This window comes from Oryctolagus cuniculus, chromosome 4 (genome assembly GCF_051225735.1).
Source record: "Oryctolagus cuniculus isolate XC-2025 breed Fujian yellow rabbit chromosome 4, ASM5122573v1, whole genome shotgun sequence".
Classification (NCBI taxonomy): domain Eukaryota; kingdom Metazoa; phylum Chordata; class Mammalia; order Lagomorpha; family Leporidae; genus Oryctolagus; species Oryctolagus cuniculus.
Window position 1 is genome coordinate 111,518,958 of NC_142870.1, and position 25,049 is coordinate 111,544,006.

The window sequence follows — 25,049 nt, forward strand, 5'->3', positions numbered from 1 at the left end:
AAAGAAAAAATAATTCCATTTAGCAACGTTTGGCAGCTGCAAAGAGGACAGAGTCAGAGACTCCATCATGTGTTTGTTCTTCTAGAATTTCGGATCAAAGAGTGTTCCCAAGCAAGGAGACCTCAAACAACTGGAAGAGAAGTGATAACTGCAGTTCTGGAGACAGAGGGATGCTGGCTCCAACTGCTATGTTTTAGATTACAGAATATCTCAGCGCTTTTGCTTGAAGCTTTAGACGGTGACGTGTTGACTGGCATGGGTGAGGTCTGCAAGCTTTGTTACTTTCTGTGTGACATCACCACCCTGGAACGTCCTTGCAGATGAGCAGTGCTCCAAAGGATGATGCTTCGGCACTATTATTCTAGAAGTCTAGGGTTCTGAGTGTTTCTTCTTAAGACACAATTGCCTGGGGGGGGGGGGGGGGGAATGAGGCACGCCAGAAGATGTCAAATGGAAACTCCTCAACCACAGAATCACCTCTGGCCTGAGTCTTGAGGTGCCCTCTTCCAGCACAATTGGACTCAAGCAGCAACACGTCCCCCTGCTCTGCTCAGGCTGGACACCTGGGAGTTGTGTGGTCAGGGTTTTCAGCTCTGGGTCTTGGCTTCTTTCAGCCCACTCTGTTTGTGGAGCTGCTAAGTGGGGTGGCCTATCAGTGCTGAGTTTACAAAATCCCTTCGCCCCATAACTACGTGAGCAGTCACAGATTAAAAAAAGAAAAAAAAAAAGGTCAATGTCTCCATTAACCTTGGAAAAGGCACCAACTCAAGGAAATGAAGGCAAGAGAAATGAAGGCAAGAAAATACAGTCAGTCAAACAAGGTGAGGGGTCACCATAAAATATCTAAATGAAGGTTGCTCAGACATATAGAAAAAATCCTTGCTCCTGAAAACTGGCACAAGCAGCGCTACTCAAACATTTCTGGATGATCTTTGTTTCCCTTGTTATATTAAACCTTTCTTTGTCCTTTGGATTCCATAGCAGAAACACTGAGGATAAAAAACTTTAAAACAATGGCTCCATTTCATCTAAAAATTACCCTTTATTTTTTAAAAAATTCCAGATTTTTAAAAAAAAATTAAAAACCACCAGAGTCTCCAAACACAGGTCTCAGAATTCCTTGTTCTCTACTAACAAGGAGTCTGGCTACAGGTTTGGAAAGTATCACATATTTGGAAAATAAATCAGTTGCTCTGTGCCTTCATGATTCATTTTGAATTGTTCTATTATCAGTCCTCTGGGGGCTATTTCTAGCTTATCCCATGAATGATGCCCCACCTAGAGCTAGAACTCATGTGAAAACTCATTCTTCCTCAATGTCCTGCCATTTCATTGCTTTTACATCACCTATTTCTTTAATTTCTTGATTTCTTTTCTGAACTTATTTGGTCAGATCTTTGCTTTGAAATTTTTTCCATTAATATTCCTCCTCCATGGTGTTAATATTTTACCTAAATTGGCCAATATTCATTATTGCAGCAGTGCAGAGACACATTGCACCATTCACCTGCACACCATAACATAGCCCTAATCTTAGGTAGAGCACTGATGGTAGCCAGGCAGATCAGGCATTTTAGTGCTGACTTCTGAACAGCAACAAAAGTGAAGAATTTGATTTTTGTATCTGTTGCGCAGTCACTGAATAGTCACTTCAAATGGTAGAAATAAAAAAAAATTCTAAAACTGGCCAATTCTTAAATTTAGTACATTCATTGCTGGTCTGATACTTGCATTTATATGATTGTCTTTCAAACTGTGTTAATGCCTCTCCAGGTTTTAACATTAACAAGTGTTTCTTTTTTTTTTTTCTTTTATTTTTTGAATTTGGGTAAGACTGGCCATTTACAACTTGACTGACTTATTTTCACATTTCTTTGTACATTCTGCTATTTTAAAAAAAGTTGGTACTAAAATAATCTAAAGAGAAAAGTTTAAATTTTCTTCATGTGTAAATGATTTTAGCAACATCGAAGATCTTAATCTATTCTCAGGCAAATAAGCAAAGCATGTATATGTACATTCCAAATGAATCACAGCTTTTACATTAGTGGGTATTCGGTCTTTAGAAATGAATCAGATTTTTATTGTTCCAAAGTGAAATGAACTTGAGTCATAAACAATGTAACATTGTCATGCTGACTGCTGAATCTCATAAATATACAATTTTTTACATTTTGACCCTGGCAGATGTAGCTTTTCCTATCTATAAATAAATCTTTACTAAATTGTACTTTTGAAAGAAAAAAGAAAACCAAAAAAAATTGTAAGTTGCAAAGAAAAACCTTAGCAAAATTTTAGTTTCAGTTATCCCATGCCTAAGCAAGGCACATGGAAAGAAAGAAGATAGAGAATAAAGGAGGTAAGGAAGGAATAAACACTTTATTTTTTCCATAAATAAAAACATTAATCACTTAGGGGAAATATTAGCATACTTTTCATTACACAAAAAGAGGAAGGAAAGCAATTGGTTTCAATAGCCACTGTAGCATCTGACAGCAATGTAGAAGGAGAAACCTAAGTAATGGCATTATTTTGGTTTAAATAATTTATGAAACAAGAAACCACAGAATTTCTTGAGGCTTATTCTGTCTCATCATAGTGCCAAAATAAGAAAAAAAATCCAAATACTGAAACCACTGAAATTCACCTCTGAGGAAATATGCTTTAAGTTTTCTCTAACCATATTAAATACCATGAAATGGTTCAAAGAACCAAGCAAATGCCATATCTTAATTCTCGAATGATGGAAAATCACAGCTTTAGGGTCTTTGAAGTATTCTTAGAACCACAGCACATAGTCACATAGTTTGATGTTCACCATCTCTATTTATGGGAGATAGTTCTTTTCCTCAGATGCCCTAGATTAATCATAAACATATCATTATGAAGCAAAGCTAGGGTGGGATTTATTCTTCTCTTTGTCCTAAATGATATAATTTCTAATAATATAGTGGGAAAGCTAGCCATTGAAAATGAGTTTGAACAAGGATGTCCAAAGGATGATATTTTTAAAGTGTGTTTTGGGAACAGAGCAAGCTGTCATATCAAAGTTGAACATGCATCCCAATAATTACCAAGTAGAAAACTAATGACCATGATTTAGTTTCTGTTTGAGGCAGAGAGAAACTGGGTACAGGGTAGAATTTGTTGTTGAAATACAAATTACATGATAGTTAGGTCAATCTTGGAATATTACCCTAAAATAAAACTATAAAGTCCATACATTTTGTTAAAATATTTTAAACCTCCTGTAACTTCCAGGAAAATTTTTAAATGTAATCACTGTCAAATAAATGTTCTTTTATGTTTTTCAGATATCCAGAGGTACTGTCCTATCTCGTTCTCCCTGCAGTTTGAGTGACATGGTTTACAGTTACTACAGCTATAAGGGTTAGAGATAAAAAAGGGCTAAATGAATCAAGAGCAACTTATCAATGAAGACGGCATTTACCAAACATTACCTATGCATGTTTTCTCATCCTCATCAAGCTGGTGTCCATGGTTACAGGAACAACGGGGTCCACCAATAGCATGTTCACAGTGATGAGAACAACCACCATTGTTCTTTTCACAGCTATCAACAATTTCCAATTCAATCCCTTTCCAAACAAACAAAAGAGTTATTAGCATAACAACAGAGAAACCTTCATCTATGTCAACAATGGCCACACTTCCTCCATTGGGAGGGTGACAAAATTTACTGGACATTTATCAACACCCTATACATGTAAAAGTACAAGTTTGAAGCCTATGAAGCATTGTCAACATCTACACCATACAGAAATACTAATAGACCTAACAATACTGTTGATTAAGTGACACAAAAGCTAATAGTTGCCTACCTGTGGTTATTACATACTTATCTTAAAGCACAGTTGCTTTTAGAATTTTAATTATTTGCAGGGTATAAAAAATATGTGTATTGCATTAATGATCTGGAGGCAAATAGGTTATTTGCCAGCTGACATTTCTGTCTTAAGCTAATGATATCTGATTATGCATACTTTTGCAGGGTTATAAATACATAGAAATACTGTTAAAAATAGCTTTGGGACGAAAGTGGAACAAAAAACCAGTGAATTAACTGATCATATGTAACTGGTGTCCTGTTGGTGTGCTAATCAGCTTTCACGTACATGAGAGTTATTTACTATTAAAAAATATTATTATTCTGAAAACTAATCTGACAATTCTGGCATATACTACTAATCTAGGACATACTGGTGGGCATTAGCCTCAGCATACAAATGCCAATTGTGCTGAGTACATAGATTTCATAATCATTCACTATCTAAATGAGGAAATGAGAATTAAAAAGAACATTAGGAACCAAAGTTAAAAATACAGCATTTAGACTCTCTTCTATTTTTATCATTGGAGTCCGTGGACATTCTAAGAATGTCTACACTTACTCCTTTTGTTTCAGTCTTAACTCCTAAATTCTTTGAAAAAGAAAGATGAGAAAGATCAGGACAAGAGTATTTTGGACTCAAAAGCATGTATCGTCATTTAAATGGTCTAGATATCTGTGACAGTTACAGAAATCATCCTTCCTGGTCCACAGCCTCCAGCCTAGGGCCAGCTCTGTGCTCCCACTCTGTGCTCCCAAAGAACACAGTGCACCTTGTGCTTATTCCGCTGCACCATCATCTTGCATCACCCAGCTCATAGCAGATGTTCAAATGATCAAATCAACAAAAGATGGATTATGCTAATCAATTTAGTGTTGCAAATAAGGACTCCTTCGGGTTTCAAAACGGCTAATTTGGGAATGAACAAAATTATAAAGCCAAAGAAAAGTTTGACATAATACAGGCAACTGAAATTTTTTTATATTATGTAATATATATCTTTAGGGAGACCTGTTTCAAATTATGTCTCTGATTGTAGAGGTATATATACATATATTGTTATGATACACAACCAAATTTTTTGTTACATGTGCTTATATTCTTACAAAAAGGCCTTTCTGAAGTATTTACAAATTATATTTGATATTTTAGAGTTCAACAAGACAACAAACATCAGTTTCTAGAGAGAAAAATGAGGTCAAATGAGTTGGAGTCACTTTTTTTTAAGCAGCATTTATTAAAAGCCAAGTCTCCTAGGTCAGTTTTTTCCTTTTTTCTTGTCTTTTATTTTCTTTTGCTTTTTAAGAAGAAAAAAACAATGTTCCTCAACAATACAGATAAGGGTTGTAAATAATAATCATATCTCAAAATGTCAATTTTGCTCATATGCGTTTATTTTGTACTCTATTAGTGATCAGGGAAATCATATAATATTTGTGTTTTGGGGACTGACTTATTTCAGTAAGTTTAATGGTTTCCAGTTGCATCCATTTTCTTGTGAAAGATAAGACTTCATTCTTTTTTTACATCCAAGTAATATTCAATGGTGTATTTGTACCACGTCTTCTTTATCCAGTCATCGGTTGATAGACATCAAGGTTGATTCCATATCTTAGCTATTGTGAATTGAGCTGCAATATACATGGGGGTATAGATAATTCTTTCACATGCTGATTTCATTTCTTTGGGTAAATTCCCAGGAGTGGGATGGCTGGGTCACATGCCAGATCTATTTTCAGGTTTCTGAGGAATCTCCGTACTTTCTTCCTTTCACATTTACTCTCTGATTGCTTTCATTTAGCTGAAGTTCAGATACATACTGTTTTAAAAATTTCTTTTCAAATGATGTTATTAGAATTAAATGATATTCTTCTAAGTCCATTTGTCTGAAGGCCTATACTATGCAAAGCATCTTCATACTTGTTGATCAAATTATTGCAAGAAGACTTGACATGAAAATTTTTGCTTGGTAGACTAGAATTATGAAGGCCAGAAAGGATAAAATGTTTGCCCATGATAAGAGCTAGTAACATGGGAGAGATTTTAATTCAGAGAAGCTTCCTTACAAAATATCAGGTGTGAAGTCAAATTAATTTGACTAGTAGTACAACCTAGTTCACTGGAGAATAATATTTTTCCCAAGAGTGGAAGTGTAATATAGCAGAAAGAACACATAATTTAAATTCAGAAGAGCTGACATTTTTGGGATGTGTGATCTTTAGTAAATCATTTGTAATTCAAATCTCTGATTCTCAGTTTTTCCATTGTTAACATAAGATGTGAGTTACCTCAGTGTTTGAAAATCAGTAGCCTGCAGATTTCTGAAACTTGTCTGTTGAGGTGTTTTTAAAATTGCAAAAATTTTCATAAAATTCTGGCTTTCTATCATTTCTTCAAAAATGAAAGGTGCGTCATTTTCAAAATTAGAAATCTATATTACAGCTATTCCAAAAATTGTCACTTTCTTATAAACTTAAACATGCATATACTCGATGATCTTTCAATTCCATCCCTAGGTATTTACTGAAGAGAAATAAAAATTTATGTTCATGCAAAAAACCTCTATATAAATGTTTATAGTAGCTCTCTTCCTGATTGCTAAAATCTGGAGGCAACCCAAATGCCCTTTGACAGAAGAACAGTAAAGCAACTGTAGTACATTCACACAATAGAATACTACTCATCCAAAAAACAGAACTCTCTGATAATACAAACAACTTGGCTGAATCTCAAAGGCATTATGCTGGATGACAGGTTACACACTGTACAATTCAATTTATATAGAAAATACAGTACTAGAGAACAGATTAGTAGTTGCCAAAAGAAAGGAGCAAGGAAGAGGTGACAAGGCAAGCATAGTACAGGAGAGTTTTCTGGGGTTGAGGAACCTGTGCTTGATCTTGATTGCAATAGTGGTTACATAAATCCACATATGTGTTCAAATTTATAGAACTATATGCCAAAAAGTTAATTTCACTGTCCATTAATCTAAAAAAAATGAGAAGAGGAAGCTTTCCTTATAATGCACATTTTGCCTGCCACATTGCCTGGTTCCCAGCAGCATTCGACACCACTGTCTATTTGCCCTTATTTTGCCTTCCTGGAAGCACTATCCAGGTTTTCCTTATACCTTACTGGTCACATCTTTTCAGTAGTCTTTCCTGACCCTCTGCCATAGCTAGTCACTAATGTTGGAGTCCCAGTCTCAGTTCTCTGGTTATTCCTCCAGATAGCCTCACTTTGCAGATGATTCCACTCTGGATCATGGCATGACTGGCATCTACAATGGATTAGCTGCTCACTCCAGCCCTGACCAGGACAAGCTATAGACATTTCTATACAGTTCAACAAGAGATGGAAATTTCCTACCTGTTGTCTTTACAGCTCCTCAAACTTTATATAGTGAAGAGGAAATCTGTAATTTCTGAACACACTCCCTGACCCATTGGACTCCACATTTTGATAAAGACATTTCCTTTCACCTGTTTCCTGAAACCCTGAGTCAAGAATCATTTTTCATTCCTCATTTTCTTACATCCACTACAGCTTTCTTCTCAGCTCAGCTTTGCCTAGGAAATAAATCTCAAATCTATCCTGACCATCTCTACTGCTACTAACTTAATTCAAGTCACCATCATAGCTCACCTGGATGACTAATGTTGCTCTCACACACACTCTACTGACTACTCCCTACAGAGTGGCCATATGGCTTTTTGAAATATGAAAACCATGTCACAGTAATCCCTGTTCAAAACTCAATGCCTTCTCGTCACATTGCCATGGTCTGTAGGTCCTGTGTCACATGACTCCTTACAGTTCCTGCCGAGTGCTGTGGCTTCACTGCCTATCTCTCCCTTCATTTACTCTTTTCTACCCTACGCTGGCTTTCTGTCTTGTGGACACATCAAGCTCAGCCCTATCTTAGGGTCTTAGGCTTACTGCTCTCTCTTTGGACCTTATCAGGTTGAATACTCTTATCCAAAATGCATGGGGAAAAAGTGCTTCATATTTTTTATTATTTTTCAGATTTTGGTATATTAGCATATTCATAATGAGGTATCTTGGAGATGGGACCCAAGTCTAACACAAAACTCATTTAGGTTTCATATATGCCCCCATACATAGGGGTTGAAGGTAATTGTACATTTTGACTGTGGTCTATCACATGAGGTCCAAGTGTGAGACTTTCCACTTGTGGCGATGTATCAACCCTCAAGCTTTGGGTTTTTTAGACCAGGGATGCTCAACCTGTATTATAATCATGAGAGATGACAGTACATACTTCTTTTATCACTTTCCATTTTCTATCTCCTCTCTGAGAATTTAATTTCCATAAAAAGAACATTGACTGACTGGGTCATCATTGTGTCTCTGATGCTAAGATCAGTGTGTGGTATGTGATAGATATTCAGTAGATATTTATTCGTGAATCTAGCCACATCACTATAGTGCTGGTTCCTCTGGGTGACTGTTAGCAGGAGGAAAGCAGCTGACATCCTCTTTAGTCCCAGAGCTCGTTCTCCAGTTCAACACAGACCCCACAACTCTTGACTTTCTTACACTCGGCCCACTTTGCACATTTACATTTATTGCCTGTCATGTGTTGGTATTACAGTTTTCATTCCTGAATTGGACTCTATTTAAAGTACCACCAATTGCAATGTTTTCCAGATTGATCCGATTTTTCAGAAGGAAAAGCAGTAAAAATATCCATTTGAAATATTATAAAATATTTCAAATATTAAATATTATAAAATATTTTAAACTTCTATTTTTCTTTCATTTTCCTGTGATGTTGCATCAGTTCAGCTCTAGGAGTGCTGTTGATATTGAAAAAAAATTAAAACATTTTATTATTTGAGAGGCAGAGAGACAGAGAAAGCTTCCATCTGCTGGTTTACTTCCAAATGCTTTCATTTGGGGCTGGGCCAGATTTGAATCAGGAATTAAATCCAGGTTTGCCACTTGGGTGGCAGGGATCCAAGTATGAGAGCCATCACTTACTACCTCCTGGGATCTTTATTAGCAGAAAGTTAGAATCAGGAGCTGGAGCTGGAAATCGATGTGGGATGTGGAAACCTTAACTGCCAGGCTAAATGCCCACTCCCTGCTGATGGTAATTTAAATTAAATATAAATGACACTATGGTAACCTCATGAAAAATAGATGGGACTAAAACAAGTCCAAACTCAGAAGTAAGCTGAGATTTTGAGTCCTTGATCCAGATGATAATATCTTACTATCACACTTAAAAATAGCCATACTTAGAAAATATATAAAGTTTACAATTAACATGTATGGAACTTGTTAAACTATATTATGCATTCCATGGTAATTTGAGGGAGGTCTTATTTAATCAAGCTGTATTTGGGATTTTCCAGTTTCTAAATTATTTTATATCACACTATGAGGATTTAATGATTACACTGTAAAATATTCTGAGAACTTCTGAAAAGAAATTACATAAATATAGAACACTGCCTTCCTGTAAAAAGGTAAAACAAGTATTGTCTAAAAATATACTTGTTAGATGAAGGGAACAGAATTCATTGCTAATCATTACCATGCTCTGAAAATATTTGGTCCACTTACATGTTTTGAAACAACTCAAAGTACCCGCTTTCACCAAGAAAGTTTGTATGTCAGTTATTAAATATTGAGGTATGGTGAGAACTTAGCTGAATAGTCACACAAATAAAATAGATATAAAAGTATACACCTACCAAATGTATTTAACTCTAGGGCAAACTGTTTCCCAAGTAAATTCTACAGAAAGCCTGTACCTCAAAACTCATTACCAATAATGACCCCTTTTTTATGATGAGAATGTACATTTTAAGAGGTTTTATTCCACACATTTATAAAATATACTCATTCTCTAAAACTCTGACAATTTTTTTTAAAAAGCCCAAAATATTAATAAGAAAGAAAAACCTATCCACATTTCTTTCTGCCTGAGAAGACTCCTTAGGGCATTCAGAAAAAGACTGACTTCAGAAGAAGTTATAGCCTAATTAGCAGTCAATTTTTCTCTCACTTCTTAGTTTGCTCTTTAAAAGGCAAATATCACTGTGGCAAAATTGTAGTCTATAAGCAGTAGAAGTACACCAATGGACTTTAAGGCTACACTGGCAAACTAGTGTAGAATTAAAGAAATCTAGATTGTATGCAGGGAAGAAGAACGGAGAATTTAGTGAACTTAATACTGCCTCCTCCTTAGGAAGCTCAGGTAGAAGTGCTAAAATATTATTCCTTGACTAAAAGAATAGACATAGAATGTACATAAATACATGAGACAGTTGAAAAGATAATGTTTGGAAGCTGAAAGATCCAGTTCAAGTCCTAGTTCAGAGAGAGAGAGAGAAACACTCTTATCTGCTGGTTCACTCCCTAATTATCAAGAATGGTGCAGCGGGTTGAGTCCCTGGCCTGAAGCGCTAGCATCCTACATGGGCACCAGTTCTAGTCCTGGTTGCTCCTCTTCAATTCCAGTTCTCTGCTGTGGCCTTGGAAAGCAGCAGAAGATGGTCCAAGTCCTTGGGTCCCTGCACCCACGTTGGAGACCCAGAGGAGGTTCCTAGCTCCTGGCTTCAGATTGGCACAGCTCCAGCCACTGTGGCCATCTGGGGAGTGAACCAGTGGATGGAAGACCTCTCTCTGTCTCTACCTCTCTCTGTGACTCTGTCTTTCAGTAAATCTTTGGAAAAAAAAAAAAAGAATGGCTGCGGTTCTGAAGCTGGAAACAAGGTTCTCAATCTTTCTCCTCTGTGGGTTTCAGGAACCCATCTACTTGAGTCATCTCTGCTTTCTCCCGGGTTCTGCATGGTCAAAAATCCACAATCAGGGATAGGAGCCAGGATCTGAATTCTGGAACTTCAATGTGAGACATGGGCCTCCTAACTGACATTTCATACTGCTAGGCCAAAATCCTGTCCCTATACTTGTGTTTTTTTATTTGTCTTTTACTTGAAAAAACACTTTAACATGTCAGTAAGATGCCATCACTCATTGTGCACTCAAGAATTTTCTCTCACAGGACAATTATGGATTCTACCTGTCACAGATACCCCTACCCTCTTCCTCACCTTTCAGTTTGCCCTGTATTTGGAAGTGCCACATGCTGATGATCAACATGCTGCAGATGTAAATTTTTTTTCAAAAAAAATTCTTGAACTACTGGCATATTTATATTCTTTCAAAATTATCAAATGCTGCTCTCCTACCAAAACCTGTTCTGAGGTATATATCTGGGCTCTGAATTAACTATTCTAAAGAGATCAAACACCTGAAATTTGAAAACCAAACTGCCTCTCCTGTACTCTAAATGCAACTCCAGCCTTATCTTTCAGCTGCTCTAGCTGCTGTTGTACTACAGAAGTTGAAGCTTGTGTTTTGAACACAGCCACATTTATCTGCAAAGTTACAGGTATGAACTAGAGGAAGCTGGGAAGAAGTCAGGATGTGAAGATAGGGAAGAAAACCGAATTACTGATGTACTAAGACTGAATAGGAAGCAGAGATGGAGAAATAAGAAATCGGAAGAAATAAGAACACTTCTGAAATTTGAAAAAGAGGGGAAGAAGGAGATGGGTGAGAACAGGAAGTACTGATAGTATTTATCAGATAGTCTGAAGCTTAGTAAAGCAAGAAATGTATTCAGCTACAGAGTTTAGTAATAGACCTCTGGGAAGACATGAGAGTAGGAAACTCCAGCAACAGCAGTGACAGCTCAGCATGTTAACCTTTTACTTTCTCCCTAATGAGAGATTTTAAATTGCATAACTGAGCCTGGATGAAAAGGACTCTAAAGTTAGAAGACAAGGACCATATTGTTTTGAAAACAAGAGGTAAAGGGATGAGAGGGTAGAAGAGAAGGCAAAGTCAGAGGAGCCACTCAGAGAGGCACAGTGAGTAGCAACAGAGGAAGGGGAGAGAAAGGCCAGCATGGGAAGACACTCACGAGATGTGCCAGGCTAGGCACGACAAGCCAGAGCTGCTCCTTGTACTCATGGTGCCTTCATTCCTCCCAAGTTCTTTCCTTGAGTTTTACATTGGGATTATTTAGTATTCTATACATTTTCTATGGGAGAGGTGAAAAAGGAAGGCAGACTCTTCACCACTTCAAAGAGAAGAGCCCCAAGTCAGAGGGCAGGAGCCATCCCTTGCTGACCCCACTGTGTATCACCATGCAACCCATTTCCTGTGGACTCTGAGCCTCTGTTTCCTGGGCTATACAACACAGGACTTGGACTTCTGAGTCCCCACTGCCACCCTGCCCTAGTGGAAAATTCTTTTTTTTTTTTTTTTTTTTTTTTTTTGACAGGCAGAGTGGACAGTGAGAGAGAGAGACAGAGAGAAAGATCTTCCTTTTCCGTTGGTTCACCCTCCAATGGCCGCTGTGGCTGGCGCATGGCGCTGATCCGAAGCCAGGAGCCAGGTGCTTCTCCTGGTCTCCCATGCAGGTGCAGGGCCCAAGCAGTTGGGCCATCCTCCACTGCACTCCCTGGCCACAGCAGAGAGCTGGCCTGGAAGAGGAGCAACCAGGACAGAACCCAGCGCCCTGACCGGGCGAGAACCTGGGGTGCTGGCGCTGCAGGCAGAGGATTAGCCTATTGAGCTGCGGCGCAAGCCACCCTAGTGGAAAATTCTTAGGAAGCTTCTGCTCCAGGCAAGATCTTCAATGTTGTTTTTCGGTTTATTTATTACTCCGGTTTACTACTCGTAAAATATTACACATTTCCTGGGCTGTGATTGTTGTTACTTACTATAACACTGTCTTCCATCAGCTCCCAGCTCAAAGCCAGGGTGGCAGGCACAAGTGAAAGATCCCAGTGAGTTCACACAGCGATGGCCACAGTGAGCAAGCCCTTCCACACATTCATTTACATCTGCAGAAAGACCACACGGAGCAACTATGGTTTGGCAGCTCTCAGGAAGACTTCTTTGCACATTCCAAAAATGAACTAACCTCCTCTCATGTAACCCCAGACATCGTCACAGTAAATACCACAGATGTTCCATATTCTTTCTGCGAAGGGACGTTTGTAAATAAACCAACTGCTATGATATTACCTGAAGTGTTGGGCATATGCTCTTATACACTTCTATCTATTAGAACATGCTAGTATTTATTTTTTGGGAAAAAGAGAAAAGAAAATAAAACATGGGACAAATTTGCACTTTAGTGAGATGGGTTAAAGTAATTGTAATGTCTTTAGAAATATCTAGCACATTGCTAACCAAAAATGGCATCTTCATGATTTAAATTAGGCAGTGTATATGGCCATAAACAAAGCAAATCTGGGCCTTCATATATAACAACCCAAGGTTTACTTTGTATATAACTTTTACTTGGCAGTGCTATTCAAATACTGGTACCTTCTGTCTCTCAACACTGACAGTGCTATTTAGTGTGACTTCAGTTCTGTGGGTTAGATAATCTTTGCCCCTTCTCCTCATTTTTGTTTACTTATGTATTTAAAGGTTTTATTTATTTATTTGAAAAGAAGAGAAGAAGATAGGGAGAGAGATGAAGTAGAGGTAGAGGGAGGGAGGGAGGGAGGGATAGAGAGAGAGAGATTCTATTCATTGGTTCACTCCCCAAATGCCCATAACAGCTAGGACTGGGTCAGGTCAAAGCCAGGAGCCAGGAACTGAAGCTAGGTCTCCCATGTAGATGGCAAGGACCCAATCACTAGAACCATTATTTATTGCCTCCTAGGTGCATTAGCAAGAAGCTGGATTAGAAGTGGGGCAGAACTCAATCCTAGGCACCCCAATATGGCAGTGCCATAATGTCCAAGTCTTTTCTTTAAATGGATGGGTGGCATCATCTTCTTTGTGGCTAGTATTTATTGCTTGCATGTCCTACATGTCACCCTATCAGAGCACCTAAAATAACTGCTTATTCTTTTAATGTATTTTGAAAATGCTATTTGAGGGGCAGGTGTTTTGGTATAGTGGGTAAAGTTGCCATGGTCTGTGATGCCAGCATCCCATATGGGCGCCAGTTCACTTCCTGTCTGTTCCACTTCCTAACGAGCTCCCTGCTAATGGCCTGGGAAAACAGTGGAAGATGCCCCGAGCCGTTGGGGCCCTGCGCACATGTAGGAGATCTAGATGGAGCTCCTGGCTCCTGGCTTCGGCCTGGTGCACCCCTGGCCATTGTGGTCACTGTGGAATGACCAGTAGACGGAAGACCTCTCTCTCCCTCTGCTTCTGTAGTTCTGACTTTCAGACAAGTAAATAATTTTTAAGCACGATTTGAGCAGAAATTTGGGGGATGTATTTTCTAGGAACAAAGTATCAGATAGTAAAATGAATTACTTGGATATAGGTATATAGGTATGTGTCTAATCTATGAGATGACTTCAATAATTTCATGGAAATGGAATAAATGATGTTTATTTTGGTGTCTAAAAACTCTGAAATTTATGCATAATTTTTCCCAATATGCCTTTCCATTAATTTGTTTGAAGAGCCTTCATATTCTTCAATTCTGGGTCAAGAGATGAGCCAGGACTCCAGAAACAGAATCAAAGCAGAAATGTTCTATTAGAATCATGCTATGGGGCCAGCCTGTGGCATAGCAGGTTAAGTCACTGCTCGTGATGCTAGCATCTGAGTGCCAGAACGAGTCTCAGCTGCTCCACTTTTTTTTTCTTTTTCTAAAGATTTATTTATTTATTTGAAAGGTAGAATCAGAGAGAGAGAGAGAATCTTCCATCTGCTGGTCCCTAAATGGCCGCAACAGCCAGAGCTGGGCCAGGCTGAAACCAGGAGCTTGGAGCTTCTTTGAGATTTCCTATGTGGGTACAGGGACCCAAGTACTTGGGCAATCCTCTGCTGCTTCCCCAGGCACATTAGCAGGGAGCTGGATCTGAAGTGGTGCAGCTGGGTCTCGAACCGGCACCCATAAGGGATTGCTGGCACTATAGGCAGCGGCTTACCCTGCTGTGCCACCCTGTGTGCTCCACTTCTGATCTAGTTCTGTGCTATTTCACCTGGGAAAGCAGAATATGGCCCAAGTACTTGCATCCCTGCCACCCACAAAGGACTATGGATGGAATCCCAGTTTCCTAGTTTCAGCCTGGCCCAACCCTGGTTTTGCAGTCATTAGAGGAGTGAACCAGTGAATAAAAGATCCCTCTCTCTCTCTCTCTCTCCATCTCATCCTCTCCCTCTCTCTCAATTTTTCTCTGCCTTTCAAATAAATAAATCTTTTAAAAATCATATTTTAACAAAAGATCCACAGAAAATGTAATCCTCTTTTGGCTTAAAGAAGAAAAACACTAATTTCTTAAACATTAAATTGTCTATTTTTATTGGGAAGGCAGAGGGAGGGAGGGAGGGGGAGAGGGAGGGAGAGAGAGAGAGAGAGAGAGAGAGAGAGAGAGATCTTCTATTTACTAGTTCACTCCTGAAATCCTTGCAACAGCCAGGGAGCTAGAGCTAGGTCAGACTGAAGCTAGGAGTCTGGAACTCCATCTGAATCTCCTATGTGAGTGACAGGGACACAACTAGTTGAGCCATCACTTGCTGCCTCCCAGGCTGCACAATAGCAGAAGCTGTAATTCGAAGCAGAACTGGAACTCAAACACAGGCACTCTGATAAAAGATGTGGGCATCCCAAATGGCATCTTAACCACTGTGCCAATGCCCACCTCATAGCACTACATTTTATGTCTAATTCTTTTTCAATTTTTCAAATAGCTTATCAGTCCCCAAAGCCAGGAAACATTTTTGTATTTTCATAATTAATCCAAATAAACTATTTCTCATTTCACGAAAATGTCATGATAAAAATGAAGGATTCTGTGATTTCTCAGAAGTTATTAAAACAAAGCGTGTCCCACGGGATTGACTTCATTTATCAGCCCTGGTCATAGAATGATTTATCACTTTCATCTTTGAATTGAAGTATGTCTGTTTTGCCATTTCTAGGAAACAGAAATGTGTAACCTTGTATTTATAAGTTTCTTTCTTTTTTGTTTTAATTATTCCTAACTTCTGAGAGTACTCATTTGCACATAGTTGCTTTTCAAAGGTTATCCCAACCTTCTGTAGCCTGCAATAAAAAGCTCCCTGTGTGGTTATAGAAGGTTTTGAAATATTAATTCTGGAATTCACTTCAGAATGAAACAGAAAGCAAAGCATTAATTCTGAAACTATACTAAGTCATTTTTTTTCTATTATAACTGAGAATTTCACTGAGTTTTTATATTATAACAAAAATAGCTTTCAGAATGATCAAATAAGAATTTAAATGTTCTTTTTCCAAGCATAAATGAAAACACCTTTTCTCCTAGCTGCTCTGGCTATTCAAAACTGAATTACCACAAAATTTCAAACAATTACACAATTCATCATTTTCAGCTTCCTACCTTCACAGGACTTTTTGTTTTCAGACAGCTGGTGCCCTGGGTGGCAGGCACACCTGGCCACGCCATTCTCACTCTGACATATGTGAGCACATCCATTCCCACCTGTGCAGGGGTCCATCTCTGAAAGCAATTAAACAGTGATAATTTATAATTCTTTCAGTTGAGAAAGATATATAGAGTGGAAGGGTAGACAAAGAAAAGTAGAGAGGGCACTGGATTTTTCATGCAAAGATGTGAAAGACCCCTGAATGTCCCTTGTCACTTTCATATGAAACTCATTCAAGCAAAGCTTTTCCATTTTTGTGATCTGAACAAATTTAAATGTGATCAAAGTCAACAAGGAATTAGCTCAATGTCACTTTTCCTAGAAATAGATTTCCTTCCATCATATTCAGCAAGAACTCCTCCAGAGAGCTCTGCACTTTTCCTCCTTTTCTCCCCACCTTGTCTACTCCTGTAAGAAGTAGGATCATCCTTAGACAAAGCTTAGTACTTCATCTAGCTGTCTCTGCCTTTGGACACGCAGTCTCCGAATGAGGAAAAGGCAGACTTGAGAGACACGGGGGAGGTCATCCTGCAGTTGTCCTGGGAATGGGAACAGGCAAGTTCAAACACCATCATAATTATGTAAGACTGCCTCTTTCTTCCCTTTCGTGCTCCTGTTTTAATAAATCTTACTCAAATTCCTGAAAGTTCAAAGTCGTAGAAAGTCACATATCTTGTCAGCAGTACTTCTGCATAGCTTATCTGACAGTTTATGAAGTACATTATTCTGATCTGACTCTATGAGTCTTATGTTATCTACCTTACATACAGGCTGCTAGGGTGGGGTCACAAAATTTTCATCCCTGTCACTCCCTCCTGTTTTAATAAAATAAGGCAGAGTAGAAAAATTTTAACAGTATATATAAAATTGCCCTGGTTCCATATTTACACTATTTCAACCCAAACTCTACTATACACAAATATTTCATGCTTTCATGAGCTTTTTTTTTTTTTTTTGAGAATCCTTCTATAGTTTCTTAATGAAAATAAAAGTAATGCATGACAATACACATGTGAGTCTTTGCACTTATTTGGATCTTTATTTCATATTTCATATTTTCCACTATGTAAGTTTTGTACTTTGCTAAATTTGTTCCTTTGCATTTTATTATTTTTGCTGCTATTTTGAATGGTATTGCTTTGCAATGTCCTTTCTGGATTGTTCATTTCTAGAATATGGAAATACAATTGATTTTTTGTGCTGACCTTGTATCCCACAGTTTTGCTAAAGTCCTTCATTAGTTCCAATATTTTAAAAATATATTCTTTTGGATTCTCTATGTGCCAGATCATGTCATCTGCAAACAGATATCTTACTTCCTGCTTTTCCAGTCTGGATGTCTTATTTATTTTCTTACCCTATTGCTCTGGCTAGAACCTCCAAGCCATTCGCAGGGAGCTGGATTGGAAGTTGAGCAGCCAGGTCTTAAACTGGTGCTCCTATGGGATGCTGGCATTACAAATGGCAGCTTTAAACACTACACTACAACACTGGTCCTTTTTAATTGATTTCTTTCACTTAGTAATATGAATTTTCTCCATGTCCTTTTCTAGTTTCAGAGCTCATTTCTTAATTTTAGTGCTGAATAAATTATATTTTCCAGGTATTCCATGGTTTATAAATTGACCTAACAAAGGACATACTGGTTGCTTCCCAGTTTTGGCAGTTATAAGTCTGGTCAAAACTCAAGTACCAATAAATATAAAAATCACTGCAGGTATATATTACATATATTTTGATCAAATAGAATTATATTAGAATGCAAAATAAAAACAAAGTCTGAAAATTCCATAATTTTAGAAATATAACAACACAATTATAAGATATTCATGACTCAAATAATGTACACCAAGGAAATTAGAAAATATTTTTAAATAAATGAAAACACTGTTAAAATGTGTAAGAGAAAACTAAATCACCATTTAGAGAATTGTACAGTTTTAAGTGCTTATGCCAGAAAAGAATGAAAATCACAAATTTATAAAGCAGAGAAAGAAGACCATAAAGTAAATAGTGGGAAATTATAAACATGACATTGATATAAAAAATAAACAATGAAGATAATCACTAAAACAAAAGTTATTTTTAAGAAAGATCAATAAAATTGACAAATCTCTCGTCAAACAAATGTGAGGCGGCAAATCAGTAGGGAATATTATGGATAATTTTTGCAAATATATCTGACATTTTGCTTTAAAATGCAAATATAATTCATGTATCAGTTTATAGGGAAATTAAAATTGATTCAAGCAGTAATGGAAAACTTAAGAAAGCTATTAAAAATTTTAAAATTGAATTCATAAATGAAATTTTTTGGCAATGGAAATGAGCCAGCCATGATAGCTGGGCTGGTAAATTATCTTGGATGTTTACCTAAGAAATTATTCTAATCCTACACAAACTCTCATGGAAAACTGTTGGGATGGAATGCTTCTTAACTCACTTTATAAGCCAGTATTACTCTGATACCAAACAAGAAACACTAACAAAAAATATAACAACAACAACAAAACCAATTGAAAAAACAATAGACCTAATCAGTTTAGATACCAAAGTACCAAAAGATTTCTTAACTGAAAATTCCAAGTTTTGACAGGAGGATAGAGGACCAGGTACACTCATATATTGGGTGAGACTATTATAAAGTCATACAACTCTAGAAGACAATATGGAAGTATCTCACAAGGTTAAGTGCATATTTATCAAATGACCTAACAATTCCACTCTGTGGTATTTACCCGACAATAAAATACCATTTAGTTATAAAAGGCTATTAATACATGCCACAATATAGGTAAGTTTAAAAACCATTCTGCCAAATAAAAGAAGCCAGACAAATGATTAGATGTAGAATTATTTAATTTTTATGACATTCTAGAAAACAGAAATCCAATCTATAATTATGGAAAGCACAACAGAGGGATTCCCTGCAAAGGTTAATACGGGATACTTTTGAAGTGATGAAAATTTTTCGTATGCTTATTGTGGTGATAGTTACATGATACATATATTTAAATATGTAAAATGAATCACTACTACATTTTATTGAATGTAAGCTCCATCATTAAAAATTGAGTTCAAAATAATGAGAACAAAAAATAAGGGTTAATTTTTGTTTGATTATCTGTGGTTCACATGAAAGATAGAGAAATTGATATAAGTATTCCATTATTTCCATATGTCCCAGTGGATTTTGAGCCTCCTTCAGAGCAAATGCCACATCTTATTTATTCTGCTATTTAAAACCACTCAAACATACTGCTTAAAAATTAATATTAATGTTTGAAAGACCAATGTGGATAATTAATACTCTTCCCATTTTCTGTCATATGAAAGCACTGGTTACGACCTCAGTTATTTCCTATCTTTCATGCCAAGATAACCGTGATCTTGACTACCTGACTGATTAAGATTTGTTCTGTTTCTCATACTCTATCCTAGCTACTACCTTTTCCATGAAATCTTTCTCTATGATCTCAGTGACAGCTCTTATTATTGAAAAAAAGTAATTTTTCTTAAATGAGCTCCCTTACAACAGCACTTTTGAGGATGTTAATGTGTGTTAATAACAAAAGTTATTTTTTTTATTTTTAAAGATTTTTATTTATTTATTTGGCAGGTAAGAGTTACAGACAGTGAGAGAGAAAGATAGAGATAAAGGTCTTCCATCCCCAAATGGTTCATTCCCCAAATGGCTGAAATAGCTGGGGCTGGACAGATCTGAAGCTAGGAGCCAGGAGGTTCCTCTGGTTCACCAATGCAGGTGCAGGGGCCCAAGCACTTGGGCCATCTTCCACTGCTTTCCCAGGCCATGGCAGAGAGCTGGATCGGAAGAGGAGCAGCTGGGTCTTGAACCAGCGTCCATATGTAATGCAGGTGTCTCAGGAGGAGGATTAACGTACTATGCCATAGTGATTTCTCAGAGAATTCATTATGGTCATCTAAAATATGCAAGAGTAGTTAACTTTCCCATGCTTACTTGAACAGGAAATATTTTTATTGTGAACCAATTCAACAGATTAATTTTCATTGAGCAAGATGCTATATATATATGCTAAATATAAATATATATACATATTTCTGCTACTGTATTATATTAAACTCTAACAGATCAGTAACAGGACATATTATTTATCTTTGAATAGACAATAATTCTTTGACACCAGGGACCTGATTCATGCCTTGATATACCCATCCGTCTCAAATTTGTTTAGAAGATGCTTAATAAAATGTTTGATGAAAAAAGAATGTAGCTAGCAAAAATCTGGCTTCTAGTATTGGTGTGTCAGTTTCAAGGAAAGTGTTTCCTTGAATGATATTCAACAGATGCACTATGGTAGACTTTAGACACACAGAGGTGATTAGGACCATCTCCCTGCTCTCATGGAATATCCGTTCTGGTAGACAAGTAGATAGTGTATGAATACACAAATAAGAATGGTAAGTACATATTATTTTGAGGACTATGAAGAAAATAAAAAACAGAAAAGAGACTTCTTTTCTCTGTGTACATGTCATACACGTGGTTCATGGCAAGGATGTTTGGGATTTATTCTCCATCTCATAGAAAGCTACTAAAGGCTTTAAGTAGAAAAATGATAGGTTTCACAGCTAAAATTTCCACATCACCTGATTACTGGTATGACTAAAAGTAGATCTAGTTCATTAAGTAAATGTTCTATTTCAACATGGTCACCCCAGCCACACAGTATATATACTTTAATTGATTTATTTATTTTTTATTTATTTATTTTTTTGACAGAGTGAACAGTGAGAGTGAGAGACAGAGAGAAAGGTCATCCTTTGCCGTTGGAGGGTGAACCACTGCGGCCGGTGCACTGTGCACTGTGCACGGTGCACTGTGCTGATGCGAAGGCAGGAGCCAGGTGCTTATCCTGGTCTCCCATAGGGTGCAGTGCCCAAGGACTCCGGCCATCCTCCACTGCACTCCTGGGCCACAGCACAGAGCTGGACTGGAAGAGGAGCAACTGGGACAGAATCTGGCGCCCCGACCGGGACTAGAACCCTATGTGCCGGCGCCGAAAGGTGGAGGATTAGCCTATTGAGCCGTGGTGCTGGCCACATTTTGATTTATATTCTTAAATTCCTCATTCTCTTTCATGCTTACACAAAGACAAGATCTTTCAAAGGCAAAAGAAACTATTGTTGCTTTCCATGTAACTTGGAAAACATAAATAAGAAGGTAATTTGGATGAATGGCTTGGCAAGGATTCCACTAAATACATTACTTTAATAGTAGTTTAAAATAATGTATCATAGGGGCCAACACTGTGGTACAGTGGGTTAAAGCCCTGATCTGCAGCATCAGCATCCCATGTGGGTGTCAGTTCAAATCCTGGCTGCTCCATTTCCAGTTTACCTCCCTGCTAATGTGTCTGGGAAAGCATTGGAAGATGCCCCAAATGCTTGGGCCCTTGCACCCATGTGGGAGACCTGGAAGAAACTCCTGGCTCCTGGCTTAGGATCAGCTCAGCTCTGACCATTGCAGCCATTTGGGAATGAATCAGTGGATGGAAGCTCTGTCTCTACCTCTCTCTGTAACTCTGCCTTTCAAATAAATAAAATAAATCTTTAAAGAAATAATACATCATAATTTTCTTGAATAGCTCAAACCTTGGCTGTAAATCATTTTAAGGGCTAGATGATTAGTCATACTTTTTGATGATGAGTAAGTAAAAAAAAAAAATCTATTTTATTTTATGTATTACCAAAATAAACTAAAGGTCTTGCTTGGGTTTTCAACAAGTATGAGACAGGAAATATAAGATTGAACAAATCATGAGTGAAATCAACAAAATAGTGGAATAAGACTTCTAGTGTTAGTTGTTTTGCTGAAACATCTATCTATATATACACAAAATTACAATCACAAGATCCAAGGAATCTAGGTGAGAGGTTATAGCACTTGGATGTAGGACAGAAACATGAGAAGATGCATGGAGAAAGGATGTATAGCTTCACGTATCATCTCTCCCTTCCTCCATGCCCCAGCAGCAGAGCGAGGAGAGATATCCTTGCCTAGAGAAAGCAGAATGAAGTGAGCACACCACAGCCCAGCCCCAGTGAAACTTGATGCCAGGCTGGAAGCCTCATGCTCCAGGCCAGCATCCATAGACAATCCTCCAGGCTCACCCCAATGCAAGGTCAAATCCCATAGCTCTCTAGCATGCCTCAGAACAATGTCACATCCAGTGATGCATGACCTAAACTAGCTTTTATAAATCCAGGCTCCAGGCATATCTGCTTTTCAATGTGATATTTGAGTTTTTCATAAATCTGTATTATTTAAACTGAATCAATGTGTCTACAAACTGTGTAAGAAAAGTATAAAAACTTAACCAATCAGTGTGTACAACTGACTGGTTATTTCCAGATTTAAACCCTCATTTTGATGAAGTGAATAAACATCAACTTTGAATTAACCAAACTTTCATTTCCAATTAATGCATCATACTAAAATCTTACAGTAGGAAACAATCAACAAAAAGAAGAGATAACCTATCGAATTGTAGTAAAATTTTGCAAATCAAACTAATGATAAGGGATTAATGTAAAAAATACATAAGTGGACAAAAGACATGAATACATATTTCTCAGAAGACATATAAATGTTCAATAGATACATGAAACAAATGCTCAACAATCACTAATCATCAGGAAGTAAAAATTAGAACCACAAAGAGATCTTGGAAAACCTTGGATTTTGTGCTTAGAATGGATATTTTCAGAGACAAAAGATAGCAAATTTAGTGAAGAGTGGAAAAAGGGTGTCCTTGCACACCATTGGTGGGAATGTAAATTTACATAATTTTGCACAATGAAATTGAAAAGAATATGGAAGTTGTCAAAAATTTAAAATGGATACACCATATGACCTGTCCAATTTTGGTGTATATACCCAAGAAAATTAGTGTGTCAAAGAGATACTTATACTTCCATGTTAACTGCAGTTCTATTCATAATAGCCAAGATATGGAATCAACCTAAGAGTGTATTAATGTATGAACAGATAAAGAATTGTATAAAGAAAATATCTGTATACACAATGGAATATTGTATATTCTACCTGAAAAAAAGAAAATAAACCTGTCATGTGTAACTACATGTATGAACCTGGAGAGCATTGTACTTTGCAAAATAAGCCAGGCACAGAAAGACAAATGCTGCATTATTATATCTGAAATCTGAAAATATGAAATTCACAGAAGCAGAGAAAATGCTGGTTGCCAAGGATTGAAATACCGAGGAAAACAATGGGGATAAAATGGGGCAGATATTGGTCAATTGGTACAATATTTCAGTTATACAAGATGAGTAAGTTCTGGAAAGCTATTGGATAGCATGGTGACTATAGTCAATAATGGTGGATGGGGCTGGCATGGTTCCCATTGTGTTAAAACCGTGGCTTGCAATGCTGGCATCCTGTATCAGAGTGCCAGTTTGAGTCCTGACAGCTCTGCTTCCAATACAGCTCCCTACTAATGTGCCTTGGAAAGCAGCAGAGGATGGCCCAAATACATGGGCTCTAGTCATCCTTGTAGGAGACAATGATGAAGTTCTGAGCTCCTGGCTTCAGTCTTACCTTGCCCCAGCCATTGCAGTCATTTGAAGAATGAATCAGCATTATAAAGATCCCTATCTCTCTCTTTCTCTCTCTCTCTTTTCCCCCACCACACATCACTCTCTGTTTCAAATAAGTAAATATTTTTAAAAATTACTGAAAATTACTTGAAAATTGCTGAGAGTAGATCTTAAGTGTTTTCACCACCAAAAATGATATGTGAGGTGAAGAACATAGCAATTAGCTTGATTTTATCATTTCACAATGCATACAGAGATCAAAACATCAAATTGTACACTATAAGTATATACAACATTTATTCATCATCTACCTCAATGAAACTTAGGGTGGGAAAAAAAAGTAGCTTAGTAAAAACAATAAACCTTCATAAATGTTTTCAGAATTAGGTTGTGATTATGTTTACTCCAAATTACTCTTTGTCATAAATTTCTACTTTCTGAAAATGCATTGCATAAGGATCCAGAGAAATATGCTTGTATTATTTGTGGACTGAAACATACACTTACTGGCAAACTATAATAGCCAATTTTCACCTCTGAATTTTTAAGAAAAACTCTTTCATAATTTGAGCAAGTATATAATGAGGCAGTCAAATGATATTTTATCAAAACCAGTAACACATTTTTTTTTGTCTTAAGGTTAGATAATTATTTTTCTTGCCCAAAAGATCCTGAATTACATTTTCTTGAATTTTCCAGGGACTAGTCTTCTGGAAGTTAATGACAGAGAATTACAACTTCAATGGAAAAGATCTGGCTAATTTTAATCTCACTGTGACTACTTTCAAACTCACTTATGTAACACTTTTTAAAGATCACTTTCTTCAAGATGTATGCTGGTAACCACCATGGATATCCTGGAGGCTCCATGGCATTTGGTAAGGTTTTCCAATATTCAGTTCATTCTTTTTTTTTTTTTTTTTTTTTTTTTGACAGGCAGAGTGGACAGTGAGAGAGAGAGACAGAGAGAAAGGTCTTCCTTTGCCATTGGTTCACCCCCCAGTGGCTGCTGCAGCCGGTGTGCTGTGGCCAGCGCACCGCGCGCTGATCCGAAGGCAGGAGCCAGGTGCTTCTCCTGGTCTCCCATGAGGGGGCAGGGCCTAAGCACTTGGGCCATCCTCCACTGCACTCCCTGGCCATAGCACAGAGCTGGACTGGAAGAGGAGC

At 37.5% G+C, this 25,049-nt stretch overlaps 1 protein-coding gene across 6 annotated transcripts in view; it reads right to left on the reverse strand.

Moving 5' to 3' along the window:
* LOC108175368 (EGF-like and EMI domain-containing protein 1) overlaps positions 1-25,049 on the reverse strand; it is a 710,453-nt gene that overhangs the window by 126,912 nt on the left and 558,492 nt on the right. For 5 of the 6 annotated variants that reach the window (XM_089330996.1, XM_089330997.1, XM_089330999.1 and 2 more), the window contains exons 6-8: positions 16,235-16,354; positions 12,617-12,739; positions 3,462-3,599 (exon numbers count right to left, since the gene is read on the reverse strand). In XM_089330996.1, the coding sequence (XP_089187122.1) occupies positions 3,462-3,599; positions 12,617-12,739; positions 16,235-16,354 (381 nt within the window). The remainder of the gene's footprint in view (positions 1-3,461; positions 3,600-12,616; positions 12,740-16,234; positions 16,355-25,049) is intronic. The other variant, XM_089330998.1, reaches the window with a different exon arrangement.